Raw genomic sequence first — 13,462 nt, 5'->3', positions numbered from 1 at the left:
ACTGTGAGTAAAGATGAAAAGACAAACGTAGGAATAAAATAGATTCAGCAAAGTGAGGCCCGACTTTCTTAACAGAGCGAGGATAAGAAAGATAACTTTGCGGTCCACACAAAACCCTAAAGAAAACCACGCAAAGGGTGCAAAAAGACCCTCCGTACCGAACTAACGGCAAGGAGGTACACCCTTTGCGTCCCAGAGCTTCCAGCAAAACAATTAGACAAGCTGGACAGAAAAAATAGCAAAGAAGAACTTAGCCATGCAGAGCAGCAGGCCACAGGAATGATCCAGGGAAAAACAAGTCCAACACTGGAACATTGACAGGAAGCATGGATCAAAGCATTAGGTGGAGTTAAGTAGAGAAGCACCTAACGACCTCACCAGATCACCTGAGGGAGGAAACTCAGAAGCCGCAGTACCACTTTCCTCCACAAACGGAAGCTCCCAGAGAGAATCAGCCGAAGTACCACTTGTGACCACAGGAGGGAGCTCTGCCACAGAATTCACAACAGCGTCGGTACGTCGGCCCAACGCACTGCGACGGGCCCGTACCGACGCTAGTGTGACAGCAGCCTTATACTGACAAGTAGACAGTCACCGAGGAAGGCAGGCAGCAAGGATTCTGGGAAATATGTGGTGGAGGGAGCAGGGTGACAGCAGCAGAGAGTATTTCAGGAGAGCAGTGTGCTGGTCTATGGGGGCCCCCTGTTTGGTGCGCAGAGCAGCCAGGGATTGTACATAGAGCGCTGTCTTTTATACACATGGATGGACCGTCTGCACCACAGAAATCCAGGAAACATTTCTGCTGATTGATGGCCTGTTCTGATCCAGACATTGCATGCAAAGATCCCATTCCCCTCCTCAGATCCTGTCCTGGCGATGTGTGAAAGCGAGGCGACAGGCGCAGCACAGGGTTACACTGGGAAGCAGGGGGGAAATGTAGCCATATAGTAACGATAAAAATGAGACCCCTCTCTTCAGCTACCTCACCAGCCTTCCCCTGACTGCACCTAACGTAGGTCCTGTTGCCCCCTCTATGACCTCAGACCCGTGTGCAGGTGATCAGCCAGAACCACCCTAGAAGGGGTCCCCTTTCTGAAGATAATACCGCCATATAGATCACACATACCACCACATAGATCACACATAATGCCGCCAGTGTTCTCACATACCACCATATGCTTCTCACATAATACCGCCATATAGATCACCCATAATGCCGCCACATAGATCTCTCATGTATTGTAGATAAAGACTCGGCCAGAATAAAGTCCTTTATTAATCTTTTTTTAAACCATACCGAACGCATAATCCTCGACTCCCTCATCTCCCACAACAAAAATAATAAACCACAATGGGGAAAGACACGCAGGGGGGAGAGGAGTGCATAGGAGAGGATTAGATACTGACTGCTGAGCCGTGTATCTAATCCTGTCCTGTGTGATACTGTACACAGGACAGGATTAGCTACACAGGACTAGATTAGCTACACAGGACAGAGGCAGCAGTGGTAGATGGTATATAGAGGCAGGCAGCAGTGGTAGATGGTATATAGAGGCAGGCAGCAGTGGTAGATGGTATATAGAGGCAGGCAGCAGTGGTAGATGGTATATAGAGGCAGGCAGCAGTGGTAGATGGTATACAGAGGCAGGTAGCAGTGGTAGATGGTATATAGAGGCAGGCAGCAGTGGTAGATGGTATATAGAGGCAGGCAGCAGTGGTAGATGGTATATAGAGGCAGGCAGCAGTGGTAGATGGTATATAGGGGCAGGCAGCAGTGGTAGGTGGTATACAGAGGCAGGTAGCGGTGGTAGGTGGTATATAGGGGCTGGTAGCAGTGGTAGGTGGTATATAGGGGCAGGTAGCAGTGGTATATAGGGGCTGGTAGCAGTGGTAGGTGGTATGTAGGGGCTGGTAGCAGTGGTAGGTGGTATATAGGGGCTGGTAGCAGTGGTAGGTGGTATATAGGGGCTGGTAGCAGTGGTAGGTGGTATATAGGGGCAGGCAGCAGTGGTAGGTGGTATACAGAGGCAGGTAGCGGTGTTAGGTGGTATATAGGGGCTGGTAGCAGTGGTAGGTGGTATATAGGGGCAGGTAGCAGTGGTAGGTGGTATATAGGGGCAGGTAGCAGTGGTATATAGGGGCTGGTAGCAGTGGTAGGTGGTATATAGGGGCTGGTAGCAGTGGTAGGTGGTATATAGGGGCTGGTAGCAGTGGTAGGTGGTATATAGGGGAAGGTAGCAGTGGTATATAGGGGCTGGTAGCAGTGGTAGGTGGTATATAGGGGCTGGTAGCAGTGGTAGGTGGTATATAGGGGCTGGTAGCAGTGGTAGGTGGTATATAGGGGCCGGTAGCAGTGGTAGATGCATAAGAAAATAAAAACCCTGTACTTACCTTCAGTCCTCTTCCAGGACGTGCTGAATCCTGTTCAGGGCAGAGCAGTGTGACGATCTCCCTGCTCTGCTCAGAACAGGTCGGCAGTGAGCAGTGATTGCAGCCTGTGCTGTAATAATAAGTATAGGCTGCAATCACTGCTCCTGGCTGCAGATACTCACCCCGAACCCCTCTTCCCAGCAGCAGCTTCTCCCTGGCAGCTCCTGCTATGATCGCACACGCTGAGCTGCTGTGTGTGCGATGACAGAGGAAAATAAAAAACAAAATGGCCGCGATCTCCTCTCACAGCTGTGACGTTGCAGCTCAGTGGGCATGCCCAAGTCACAGCTGAGAGGCAGGAGAAGCAGCCTCAATGAAAGAGATGCGGTCGGTCCGACCGTTGGCTCCTATGTCCATGGCTGCCGTAAGTGAGGTGTGCAAGTGTCGTGCCCAGACACACACCTCCACTAATGAAAATGGCGGCCTCCAGTGGTAAAAGTAAGTGAATAAATAAAAAAGTATGAAAGTAGTACATTTACTTTTGTATTAAAAATAATTGATTATATAATCAATAATTATTAATACAAAAACTAAAATCACGGCACCCTCCCTTTAAGCATGAATCAGGCCACAAACTGCTCACTAGGGAAATGAAACCAAGGAATAGATGTAGACTGCAATATTTTTTTTAGCTAATAGTAACCACTAATCTATGCAAATATTGTTGTTTTATCTTTATTCGTCAAAGTTGTTTTTAGTTTTTTAGCTCCTTCCTGGCCAATTTCTAATTTTGTGCCTTTTGTTTCTGCTTTACCTTTGTTTGTTTTTGTTTTTTTTATGAGCCATAACTTTTGTTTTCCCGCTGAAATAGCCAATTTTTTTGCTGGCAGAGTTGTACTTTTGAATTTGACCATTAAGTTTACAATATAATATCTTGAGAAAACAGGAAAAAAATAACAAGTGAGGTTAAATGTTTTTTTGCAACACTTTTTTTTACGTACAATTTGACTTAACAGCATGATTATAGTTACATAGTTTTTAACGTTAAAGGTTGATTTAATTCCACAGAGTATACAACATATAGTCTAACATTGTGTTCCAATGAAAGGCAAAAACCCCACGAGGCAGATGCTAATTGCCCTATATTGGAGGAAAAATCCCTTCCCTAATCTATATACACCAATCAGACTTGTTCCCTGGATCGACGTCCCATCACAGAATCTAGAGCCTGTAATATTATATTTTTCAGGCTCTTCTTGCACTTTGGTAGTGAATCAACCTTTACAAGATCATGTGGCAGAGTTCTATAGTCTCACTGCTCTTACAGTAAAGAATCACCGACTGTGATGATGATTACACGTTTTTCCTAGATGTAGGAGATGCCCCCATTGTCCCTGTTGCAGGCCAAGGTGTAAAAAGATCATTAGAAAGACTTCTGTCTGGTACGGAGCAGTGTCAGTCCCTGGGCCAGCTACATACATCCACTGCTCCCATATGACATCAGTTTACATTATATAGCTGGGAAGGGGTTAATTTATATTCATCTAATGTAAAGCTGATTTGATCCCTTTATTTTAGGAGGACATAATTTCTATCTGGAATAAAACAGCAAGTGACCAAGCAACCACGGCTCGAATTCGGGATACTTTACGGCGAGTCCTGAATCTGCCTCCGAATACAGTCATGGAATACAAGACACACACAGACAGCATCAAGTACGTAAGAAGTCACACAGCATCATGGAGTGTTTTATCCACAAGGAATAGGGCAACTGCAGGAATGTCTCCGCACACTATTAGCATCCTGTGTGTCACATTTTGGGTTTTATGGTCTCCAGTTTTTCTTTGAGCCTTTACAACAGAAAGTCTTATTTATAGTGATGGTCAATGACATTGATATCAAGGCACAAACTGGAGAACGTGCCTGTGGGCAGTACAGGTCCTTCTCAAAAAATTAGCATATAGTGTTAAATTTCATTATTTACCGTAATGTAATGATTACAATTAAACTTTCATATATTATAGATTCATTATCCACCAACTGAAATTTGTCAGGTCTTTTATTGTTTTAATACTGATGATTTTGGCATACAACTCCTGATAACCCAAAAAACCTGTCTCAATAAATTAGCATATCAAGAAAAGGTTCTCTAAACGACCTATTACCCTAATCTTCTGAATCAACTAATTAACTCTAAACACATGCAAAAGATACCTGAGGCTTTTATAAACTCCCTGCCTGGTTCATTACTCAAAACCCCCATCATGGGTAAGACTAGCGACCTGACAGATGTCAAGAAGGCCATCATTGACACCCTCAAGCAAGAGGGTAAGACCCAGAAAGAAATTTCTCAACAAATAGGCTGTTCCCAGAGTGCTGTATCAAGGCACCTCAATGGTAAGTCTGTTGGAAGGAAACAATGTGGCAGAAAACGCTGTACAACGAGAAGAGGAGACCGGACCCTGAGGAAGATTGTGGAGAAGGACCGATTCCAGACCTTGGGGAACCTGAGGAAGCAGTGGACTGAGTCTGGTGTGGAAACATCCAGAGCCACCGTGCACAGGCGTGTGCAGGAAATGGGCTACAGGTGCCGCATTCCCCAGGTAAAGCCACTTTTGAGCTACAGAGAAGCAGCACTGGACTGTTGCTAAGTGGTCCCAAGTACTTTTTTCTGATGAAAGCAAATTTTGCATGTCATTCGGAAATCAAGGTGCCAGAGTCTGGAGGAAGACTGGGGAGAAGGAAATGCCAAAATGCCTGAAGTCCAGTGTCAAGTACCCACAGTCAGTGATGGTGTGGGGTGCCATGTCAGCTGCTGGTGTTGGTCCACTGTGTTTCATCAAGGGCAGGGTCAATGCAGCTAGCTATCAGGAGATTTTGGAGCACTTCATGCTTCCATCGGCTGAAATGCTTTATGGAGATGAAAATTTCATTTTTCAGCACGACCTGGCACCTGCTCACAGTGCCAAAACCACTGGTAAATGGTTTACTGACCATGGTATTACTGTGCTCAATTGGCCTGCCAACTCTCCTGACCTGAACCCCATAGAGAATCTGTGGGATATTGTGAAGAGAAAGTTGAGGGACGCAAGACCCAACACTCTGGATGAGCTTAAGGCCGCTATTGAAGCATCCTGGGCCTCCATAACATCTCAGCAGTGTCACAGGCTGATTGCCTCCATGCCACGCCGCATTGAAGCAGTCATTTCTGCCAAAGGATTCCCGACCAAGTATTGAGTGCATAACTGAACATTATTATTTGTTGTTTTTTTTGTTTGTTATTAAAAAACACTTTTATTTGATTGGATGGGTGAAATATGCTAATTTATTGAGACAAGTTTTTTGGGTTATCAGGAGTTGTATGCCAAAATCATCAGTATTAAAACAATAAAAGACCTGACAAATTTCAGTTGGTGGATAATGAATCTATAATATATGAAAGTTTAATTGTAATCATTACATTATGGTAAATAATGAAATTTAACACTATATGCTAATTTTTTGAGAAGGACCTGTACATGTAGCTGTGGAATCTATCAGGTACATAAATAGAACTTTCAACAAAATGTTTGTTGAACAAGACACATGACATAATAATACAGAACAGAATAACACGTTTTTTTTTTTTTCTTATTTTACCTCTGTGTTGCAGAGATATTAGCATTTAAAGTACCAGACTCACAAAAAATAGCCTGTTTGTGTCAAAATACAGATTCACACGTGGTGTTTTTGTTGTTTTTTTTTTTTTTCTTGCAATTTTTTACTGCGTTTTTGTCATGCTACATTTGTCTCTTGTGCATGCTGATAAAAAAAAATCATTGTACGTCATAAGGTTTTGGTGCAAAAAATGGATCAAAAGCTGATTTTTATATCTATCTATACATAGTATAGACCAAAAGTTTGGACACACCTTCTCATTTAAAGATTTTTCTGTATTTTCATGACTGAAAATTGTACATTCACACTGAAGGCATCAAAACTATGAATTAACACATGTGGAATTATATACTTAACAAAAAAGTATGAAACAACTGAAATTATTTCTTATATTCTAGGTTCTTCAAAGTAGCCACCTTTTGCTTTGATGACTGCTTTGCACACTCGTGGCATTCTCTTGATGAGCTCCAAGAGGTAGTCACCGGGAATGGTTTCCAACAATCTTGAAGGAGTTCCCAGAGATGCTTAGCACTTGTTGGCCCTTTTGCCTTCACTTTGCGGTCCAGCTCACCCCAAACCATCTCGATTGGGTTCAGGTCTGGTGACTGTGGCGGCCAGGTCATCTGGCGTAGCACCCCATCACTCTCCTTCTTGGTCAATAGCCCTCACACAGCCAGGAGGTGTGTTTGGGGTCATTGTCCTGTTAAAAAAATAAATGATGGTCCAACTAAACGCAAACCGGATGGAATAGCTTGCAAGATGCTGTGGTAGCCACGCGGGTTCAGTATGCCTTCAATTTTGAATAAATCCCCAACAGTGTCACCAGCAAAGCACCCCCACACCATCACACCTCCTCCTCCATTCTTCACGGTGGGAACCAGGCATGTAGAGTCCATCCGTTCACCTTTTCTGCATCGCACAAAAACACGGTGGTTGGAACCAAAGATCTCAAATTTGGACTCATCAAACCAAAGCACAGATTTCCACTGGTCTAATGTCCATTCCTTTAGCCCAAGCAAGTCTCTTCTGCTTATTGCCTGTCCTTAGCAGTGGTTTCCTAGCAGCTATTTTACCATAAAGGCCTGCTGCACAAAGTCTCCTCTTAACAGTTGTTGAAGAGATGTGTCTGCTGCTAGAACTTTGTGTGGCATTGACCTGGTCTCTAATCTGAGCTGCTGTTAACCTGCGATTTCTGAGGCTGGTGACTCGGATAAACTTATCCTCAGAAGCAGAGGTGACTCTTGGTCTTCCTTTCCTGAGACGGTCCTCATGTGAGGCAGTTTCTTTGTAGTGCTTGATGGTTTTTGCCACTGCACTTGGGGGGACACATTAAAAGTTTTCCCATTTTTTTCGGACTGACTGACCTTCATTTCTTAAAGTAATGATGGCCACTCGTTTTTCTTTACTTAGCTGCTTTTTCCAGGACGTCCCTCCTGACAGCACCCTGGAGGACGTCCTTCTCCTCCTTGCAGGGACAGGAAACACACGAGAGTTCAAATATCCGGTTCCACCCACCTATCCTCAGTGTTTTTTCCTGTCCCTGCACGGGGGGACACACGTAGAGAAGCAGCAAGCTTACCGAGCTCAGGGGGATCGGGCGGGCATCCAATCCTTCCCCCTGTCAAGTAGCTCAGGGTCGAAACTCCCCGGTGGGGAGTCCCTCTACCCCAGAGGCCCGGAGCGGGACGAGGCTCCGGGATTGAACAGCTCCTCCCGGAGGGGGGCTCTAGGTTCAGGATGCGGCGGCGATCCAGGCCGACATCGATCCGGCAGAGCGCGCAGTCAGGGAGACGCTGCAGCGGCTGGTACTTCCGGGTCTGGGGAGCCGCGTCACTTCCGGTCGCGTCAGAGCCGGCGAAACGTCACTTCCGGTGGCGTTCTATGAGCGGGGAGAGCAGACGCTCCACCGGGAGAACGCCGACAGAGTGGTACTAGTGTCCAGCACCTGCAAAGGGGGTCATATTGTCTGCTCCAAGTCCGGCTATGGAAGAAAGAAACGACGAGGAGGGGGTAAGTCTGCCCAGGGCAGTACACCCCTTTTCCCATGAGATCCCTCGCTCCCTCTAGCCTATTACTCCCTATCTTATGTTGTTTAGGATAAGGGAAACCCCGCTGCTCCCCCGGTCACGGCTAAAAAGTCTGGGAAGAGCAACAGATGTCCTGTATGCCATACTAAACCACCAGACTCCCATGGCAAGACCCTCTGTGCCACCTGCACGTCTAAAGTCATGAAGGACGAGCAGTCGTCGCTGTTTTCCGAGATGAGATCCCTTATACAGGAAGAGGTGCAGGCTTCTATCTCCAGCCTTTCGCATTCTTGCTCTGCCACTCCCATAGCCGGCCGCAAGCGTGCCAGGAAGGAGGAAGCTTATGGGGAGCCAGAGTATTCTTCCGATGAACAGTCCGGCAGGGACTCGCCATCAGAGGAGGAGGGAGAAATTCCCGTAGAAAACCAGGACCGTGCCAGGAAGTATCTCTTCCATTCTGAAGAGACAGATGAACTTGTCCAGGCGGTTAGGAACACGATGCAGATTGAAGATACTGCTAAGCCACAGTCCAGACAGGACTTGATGTTCGGGGAACTGGTGGCACGAAACCCGACTGTATTTCCCATTAGTGATCACATCAAGGCTATGATCCTTGAGGAATGGAAGGAAGCTGAACGCAGACTAGTGTTATCTCGTGACTTTAAAAGTCGCCTGCCGTTCGATCCCGAGGAAGTTAAACTATGGGAAGAGACCCCTAAGATTGATATTCCCGTCGCGAAAGTCACAAAAAAGACTGCTATACCCTTCGAAGACTCCACTAGTCTTCGTGATCCTATGGATAGGAAGGCTGACATCCTTCTTAAAAGGGCTTGGGAAGCTTCCGCAGCCCTGATTGGAACTAACATAGCGGCCACTTCGGTGGCCAGATCTATGTATCTATGGATGGGGCAGTTGGAAGAGCAATTATCCAATAAGACCCCCAGATCAGATATTTTGCAGTCTCTTCCTATAATGAAATCCGCAATGGCTTTCTTATCAGATATGACAGCTGAATCTGTTAGATTTTCAGCCCGTAATAGTTCTCTATCTAACGCGGCTAGGAGGGCAGTGTGGCTAAGGTCATGGTCAGGTGACAATGCATCTAAATCCAAACTCTGCTCTATTCCATTTTCGGGACAGAGGGTGTTTGGACCTGCTTTGGATTCTATCCTTGAGTCAGCCTCTGGTAAAAAGAAAGGATTTCCGGAGGGACCTAAACATTCCCAGCCCTTTCGGAGAGGTTTCTTCTCCAGAAAGCAGTTGATCCTAAAAGTCAGGGTCGGTCCAAGAGAGGATCCTACAGAGGCTCCCGTGGACAGCGTAATAGGAACAGAGGTTCTTTCTTTAGCCCAGCCTATAAAAATAAATCACTATGACGCCACTTGCATCGGGGGGAGGCTTCGGAGGTTCGCAGGAAATTGGGCTCAGATTACTCAAAATCAGTGGGTTCTCAGTACTGTTTCCGAAGGTTACAGCATAGAACTTTACTCTCCTCCCCCAGAAAGGTACATTACGCCTACAATAGTCTTGGCGGATTCGGCTATACTAAAGGACTTACAAGACATGCTCAGGACAGAGGTAATAATTCCTGTCCCTCAGTCAGAGTTGGGGAAAGGTCACTACTCTTCCCTATTCACTATCACACGGGCTTCGGGCGACTCCCGCACAAGAATAAACTTAAAGCCTTTGAATCACTGGGTGAGATACAAAAGGTTCCGCATGGAATCCATTCGTTCAGCAATTCCGCTGATAAATCAAAACGCGGTCATGTGTACTATCGATCTAAAGAGGGCCTACTACCAGGTCCCAATACATCCTCTATCTCAGAACCTACTGAGGTTTGCAGTAGCCCTGCCATCCCGGACCTGCCACTATCAATTTCAGGGCCTTCCCTTCGGTCTGGCTTCTGCTCCTCGTATTTTTACCAAACTTATATCAGAGATGGTGGCCTTCCTAAGGAAGCAGGGCATCCTAATAATTCCGTACCTGGACGATTTCCTTCTCATGGCAGACTCCGTAGAACTCTTGGAAGATCACAGAGAGCGGACTATCGCGCTGATGGAGCATCTCGGATGGATACTAAACTGGCAGAAATCCGATCTTCTACCAGAACAAAGGAAAACCTTCCTGGGTGTGCTCCTGGACTCCAGACGCAGAATATCTTCACTTCCCGAAGTCAAGAGAAGGATAATTCAGACTCGAGTCCAGTATCTATTGGATCATCGAGTTACCATAAGGATGGCCATGAAGGTTTTAGGCCTAATGACAGCCTGTATACCATGCGTCAGGTGGGCGCAGTCACATTCAAGACATCTACAAAAACAGATCTTGTCCGATTGGGATCGCCGTCAATCCTCCCTAGAGGCTCCATTAAGGCTGTCGGGTCTAACACGAAGATCTCTCTTCTGGTGGACACGGTCGGAGAACCTAAAGGTGGGAGTTCTGTGGATTACCTCCCCTTACGTAGTTATTACTACGGACGCCAGTGCATGGGGCTGGGGAGCTCATCTACAAGGCAGAATCTTGCAAGGCAAGTGGCCATAAAGCATAAGAAACAGATCATCCAACTTCAGAGAACTCTACGCCGTATGGCAAGCATTGAGACACAGTCAGCTCATGCTCTCAGATCGCCACGTAAGAATCTTCTCCGACAACGTAACAACAGTCTCATTCCTGAACCATCAAGGGGGACTAAGATATCAACCACTGCAGGATCTAGCAGAGATGATCTTCAGATGGGCAGAAGAAACTGTACTATCCATAACGGCTATCCATCTAGAAGGATCCCAGAACGTGATAGCGGATTACTTAAGCAGACAGAACTTGTGTCCGTCAGAGTGGGAATTGGAGCAGAGCATCTTCCGAGCGTTATGTCACAGATGGGGAACTCCCAACATCGACCTATTCGCAAACAGGAGGAATGCGAAGACCCCAAGATTCTTCTCACTGAACCCCTTGGATCTACCAGAAGGGGTAGATGCTCTGAGTCAACAATGGGATCAACCTCTGTCAAATGCATTTCCTCCTCTGGCATTAATTCCAGCTGTGCTTCGAAAGATCAAGGAAGACCAGGCAACTGTCATCCTAATAGTACCGCATTAGCCAAGAAGGAGCTGGTTTCCAGTGTTGGGGACGTTAGCAATCGACAATCCAGTCGAATTGCCCATCAGGGGAAGAGTCATTCGCCAGGGTCCAGTATATCATCCAGACCCAAGCAAACTCCGTCTTTCAGCCTGGATTCTGAAAGGGACACCCTGAGGTCAAAAGGCCTATCAGACCAGGTCATATCTACTATCCAGGGTAGTAGGAAACCTGTTACCTCAGCCATTTACCAAAAAATCTGGAAACGTTTTTGTCTAGAAGGTGGCAGGTCTGAAGTCGTGTCAGGCTCTCCCGACATCCCTGGTATCTTAGACTTTCTACAGAAAGGGTTTGATTTGGGTCTTCGTCCCAGCACATTAAAAGTCCAGGTGTCCGCGCTAAGCTCATTCCTGGACTATCCTTTGGCATCTCACCCATGGATAATAAGGTTTATTTGGGCCACTCAGAGAATGCTTCCCTCCATTAGACAGCTTTCCCCTTCTTGGGACCTTAACTTGGTTCTTAGGGCACTTTGTAAGGATGTATATGCTTCGAGGGATAACATGCCTATTTCTATTCTCACTCGTAAGACGGCTTTCTTAGTGGCGATCACTACGGCCAAGAGGGTTGGAGAGATTCAGGCTCTATGTATCAGAGATCCTTATCTACAGATTAGGGAAGACTGCATAATTCTGAAATTGGATCCAGCCTTTATTCCGAAGGTAACCTCTATTAAAAATAGAAATCAGGAAATTATACTCCCTTCATTTTGTAACAACCCTGCTAACGAGAAAGAAAGGGCCCTCCATTCTCTGGACGTTAGACAGGGGGTTTTGGATTATCTAAAAGCTACAGACTCTTGGCGTACAGATCCGAACCTTTCTATTTTGTTCGGAGGAAAGAATAAGGGTAAGAAGGCCTCTAATACCTCAATTGCTCGTTGGATCACAAATGTGATCTCAGACGCTTATCAGTCAGAAGGTATGTCTCCTCCTGTAGGCTTAAAAGCCCATTCTACCCGTGGGGTTTCTGCCTCTTGGGCGGAGCGTGCAGGAGCTTCTGTAGAACAGATTTGTAAGGCCGCAACATGGGCCAAGGCTGACACTTTTTGTAAACATTATAAGCTAGATGTAACGTCTGGTCAGCACACGGCTTTTGGGAGGAAGGTCCTTCAAGCGGTAATACCACCCTGAGGAGGTCCTTTGGTATTCTCCAGGGTGCTGTCAGGAGGGACGTCCTGGAAAATAGGTATTAGTCATACCGGTAATTATGTTTCCAGGAGTCCATACTGACAGCACCGGTAGTTCCCCCCCCCATGTATGAAATAAACTCAGGTATATTCAGATTTGGGCATATATACTGTTTGTAATATGATTGTCATTAAAATGTTTTATTTGCATTATTCCTTGTTTTGGTTCTTGTTACAACACTGAGGATAGGTGGGTGGAACCGGATATTTGAACTCTCGTGTGTTTCTTGTCCCTGCAAGGAGGAGAAGGACGTCCTCCAGGGTGCTGTCAGTATGGACTCCTGGAAACATAATTACCGGTATGACTAATACCCATTTTTCTTGCCATAATACAAATTCTAACAGTCTATTCAGTAGGACTATCAGCTGTGTGTCCACCTGACTTCTGCACAACACAACTGATGGTCCCAACCCCATTTATAAGGCAAGAAATCCCACTTATTAAACCTGACAGGGCACTCCTGTGAAGTGAAAACCATTCCCGGTGACTACCTCTTGAAGCTCATCAAGAGAATGCCAAGAGTGTGCCAAGCAGTCATCAAAGCAAAAGGTGGCTACTTTGAAGAACCTAGAATATAAGACATATTTTCAGTTGTTTCACACTTTTTTGTTAAGTATATAATTCCACATGTGTTAATTCATAGTTTTGATGCCTTCAGGGTGAATGTACAATTTGCATAGTCATGAAAATACAGAAAAATCTTTAACCCCTCAACGACTGCCGATACGCCTTTTAACGGCGGCCGTTAAGTAACAGCGCTGTGGAAAAAGTGAATAGCGCCCCCAGAGTCGGATTTTCTCTGGGGTCTCGGTTGTCGGGGGTAGCCGAGACCCCAGAGAACATGATTCGGGGGGCTATTTATCAACCCCCGGGTTGCGATCGCTGGTAATTAACCGTTTACCGGCGGTCGCAAAATAAAACAAAACGCGATTTCCCATTTAATTTCTCTGCCCTCCGATGTGATCGCACTTCAGAGGACAGAGAAATGGTGTCCCCGATACTCACCTGTTTCCCCCTGGTGCTCCTCGTGGCTCCCGATGGGCACCGCCGTCTTGTTCCGGCCAAAAAATGGCGGAC

General features: G+C 46.2%; 1 protein-coding gene across 1 annotated transcript in view; it reads left to right on the top strand.

Annotated features, from left to right (window-relative positions):
• The window catches only part of EIF4E2 (eukaryotic translation initiation factor 4E family member 2), a 50,271-nt gene that overhangs the window by 18,558 nt on the left and 18,251 nt on the right, over positions 1-13,462 (top strand). The window contains exon 6 of the mRNA XM_069727029.1: positions 3,949-4,085. Coding sequence (XP_069583130.1) covers positions 3,949-4,085 — 137 coding nt within the window. The remainder of the gene's footprint in view (positions 1-3,948; positions 4,086-13,462) is intronic.

This window comes from Ranitomeya imitator, chromosome 5 (assembly GCF_032444005.1).
Source record: "Ranitomeya imitator isolate aRanImi1 chromosome 5, aRanImi1.pri, whole genome shotgun sequence".
Taxonomy (NCBI): Eukaryota; Metazoa; Chordata; class Amphibia; order Anura; family Dendrobatidae; genus Ranitomeya; species Ranitomeya imitator.
Note: the sequence above shows the minus strand (reverse complement) of the source record. Positions and strands in the feature narration are given on the sequence as shown.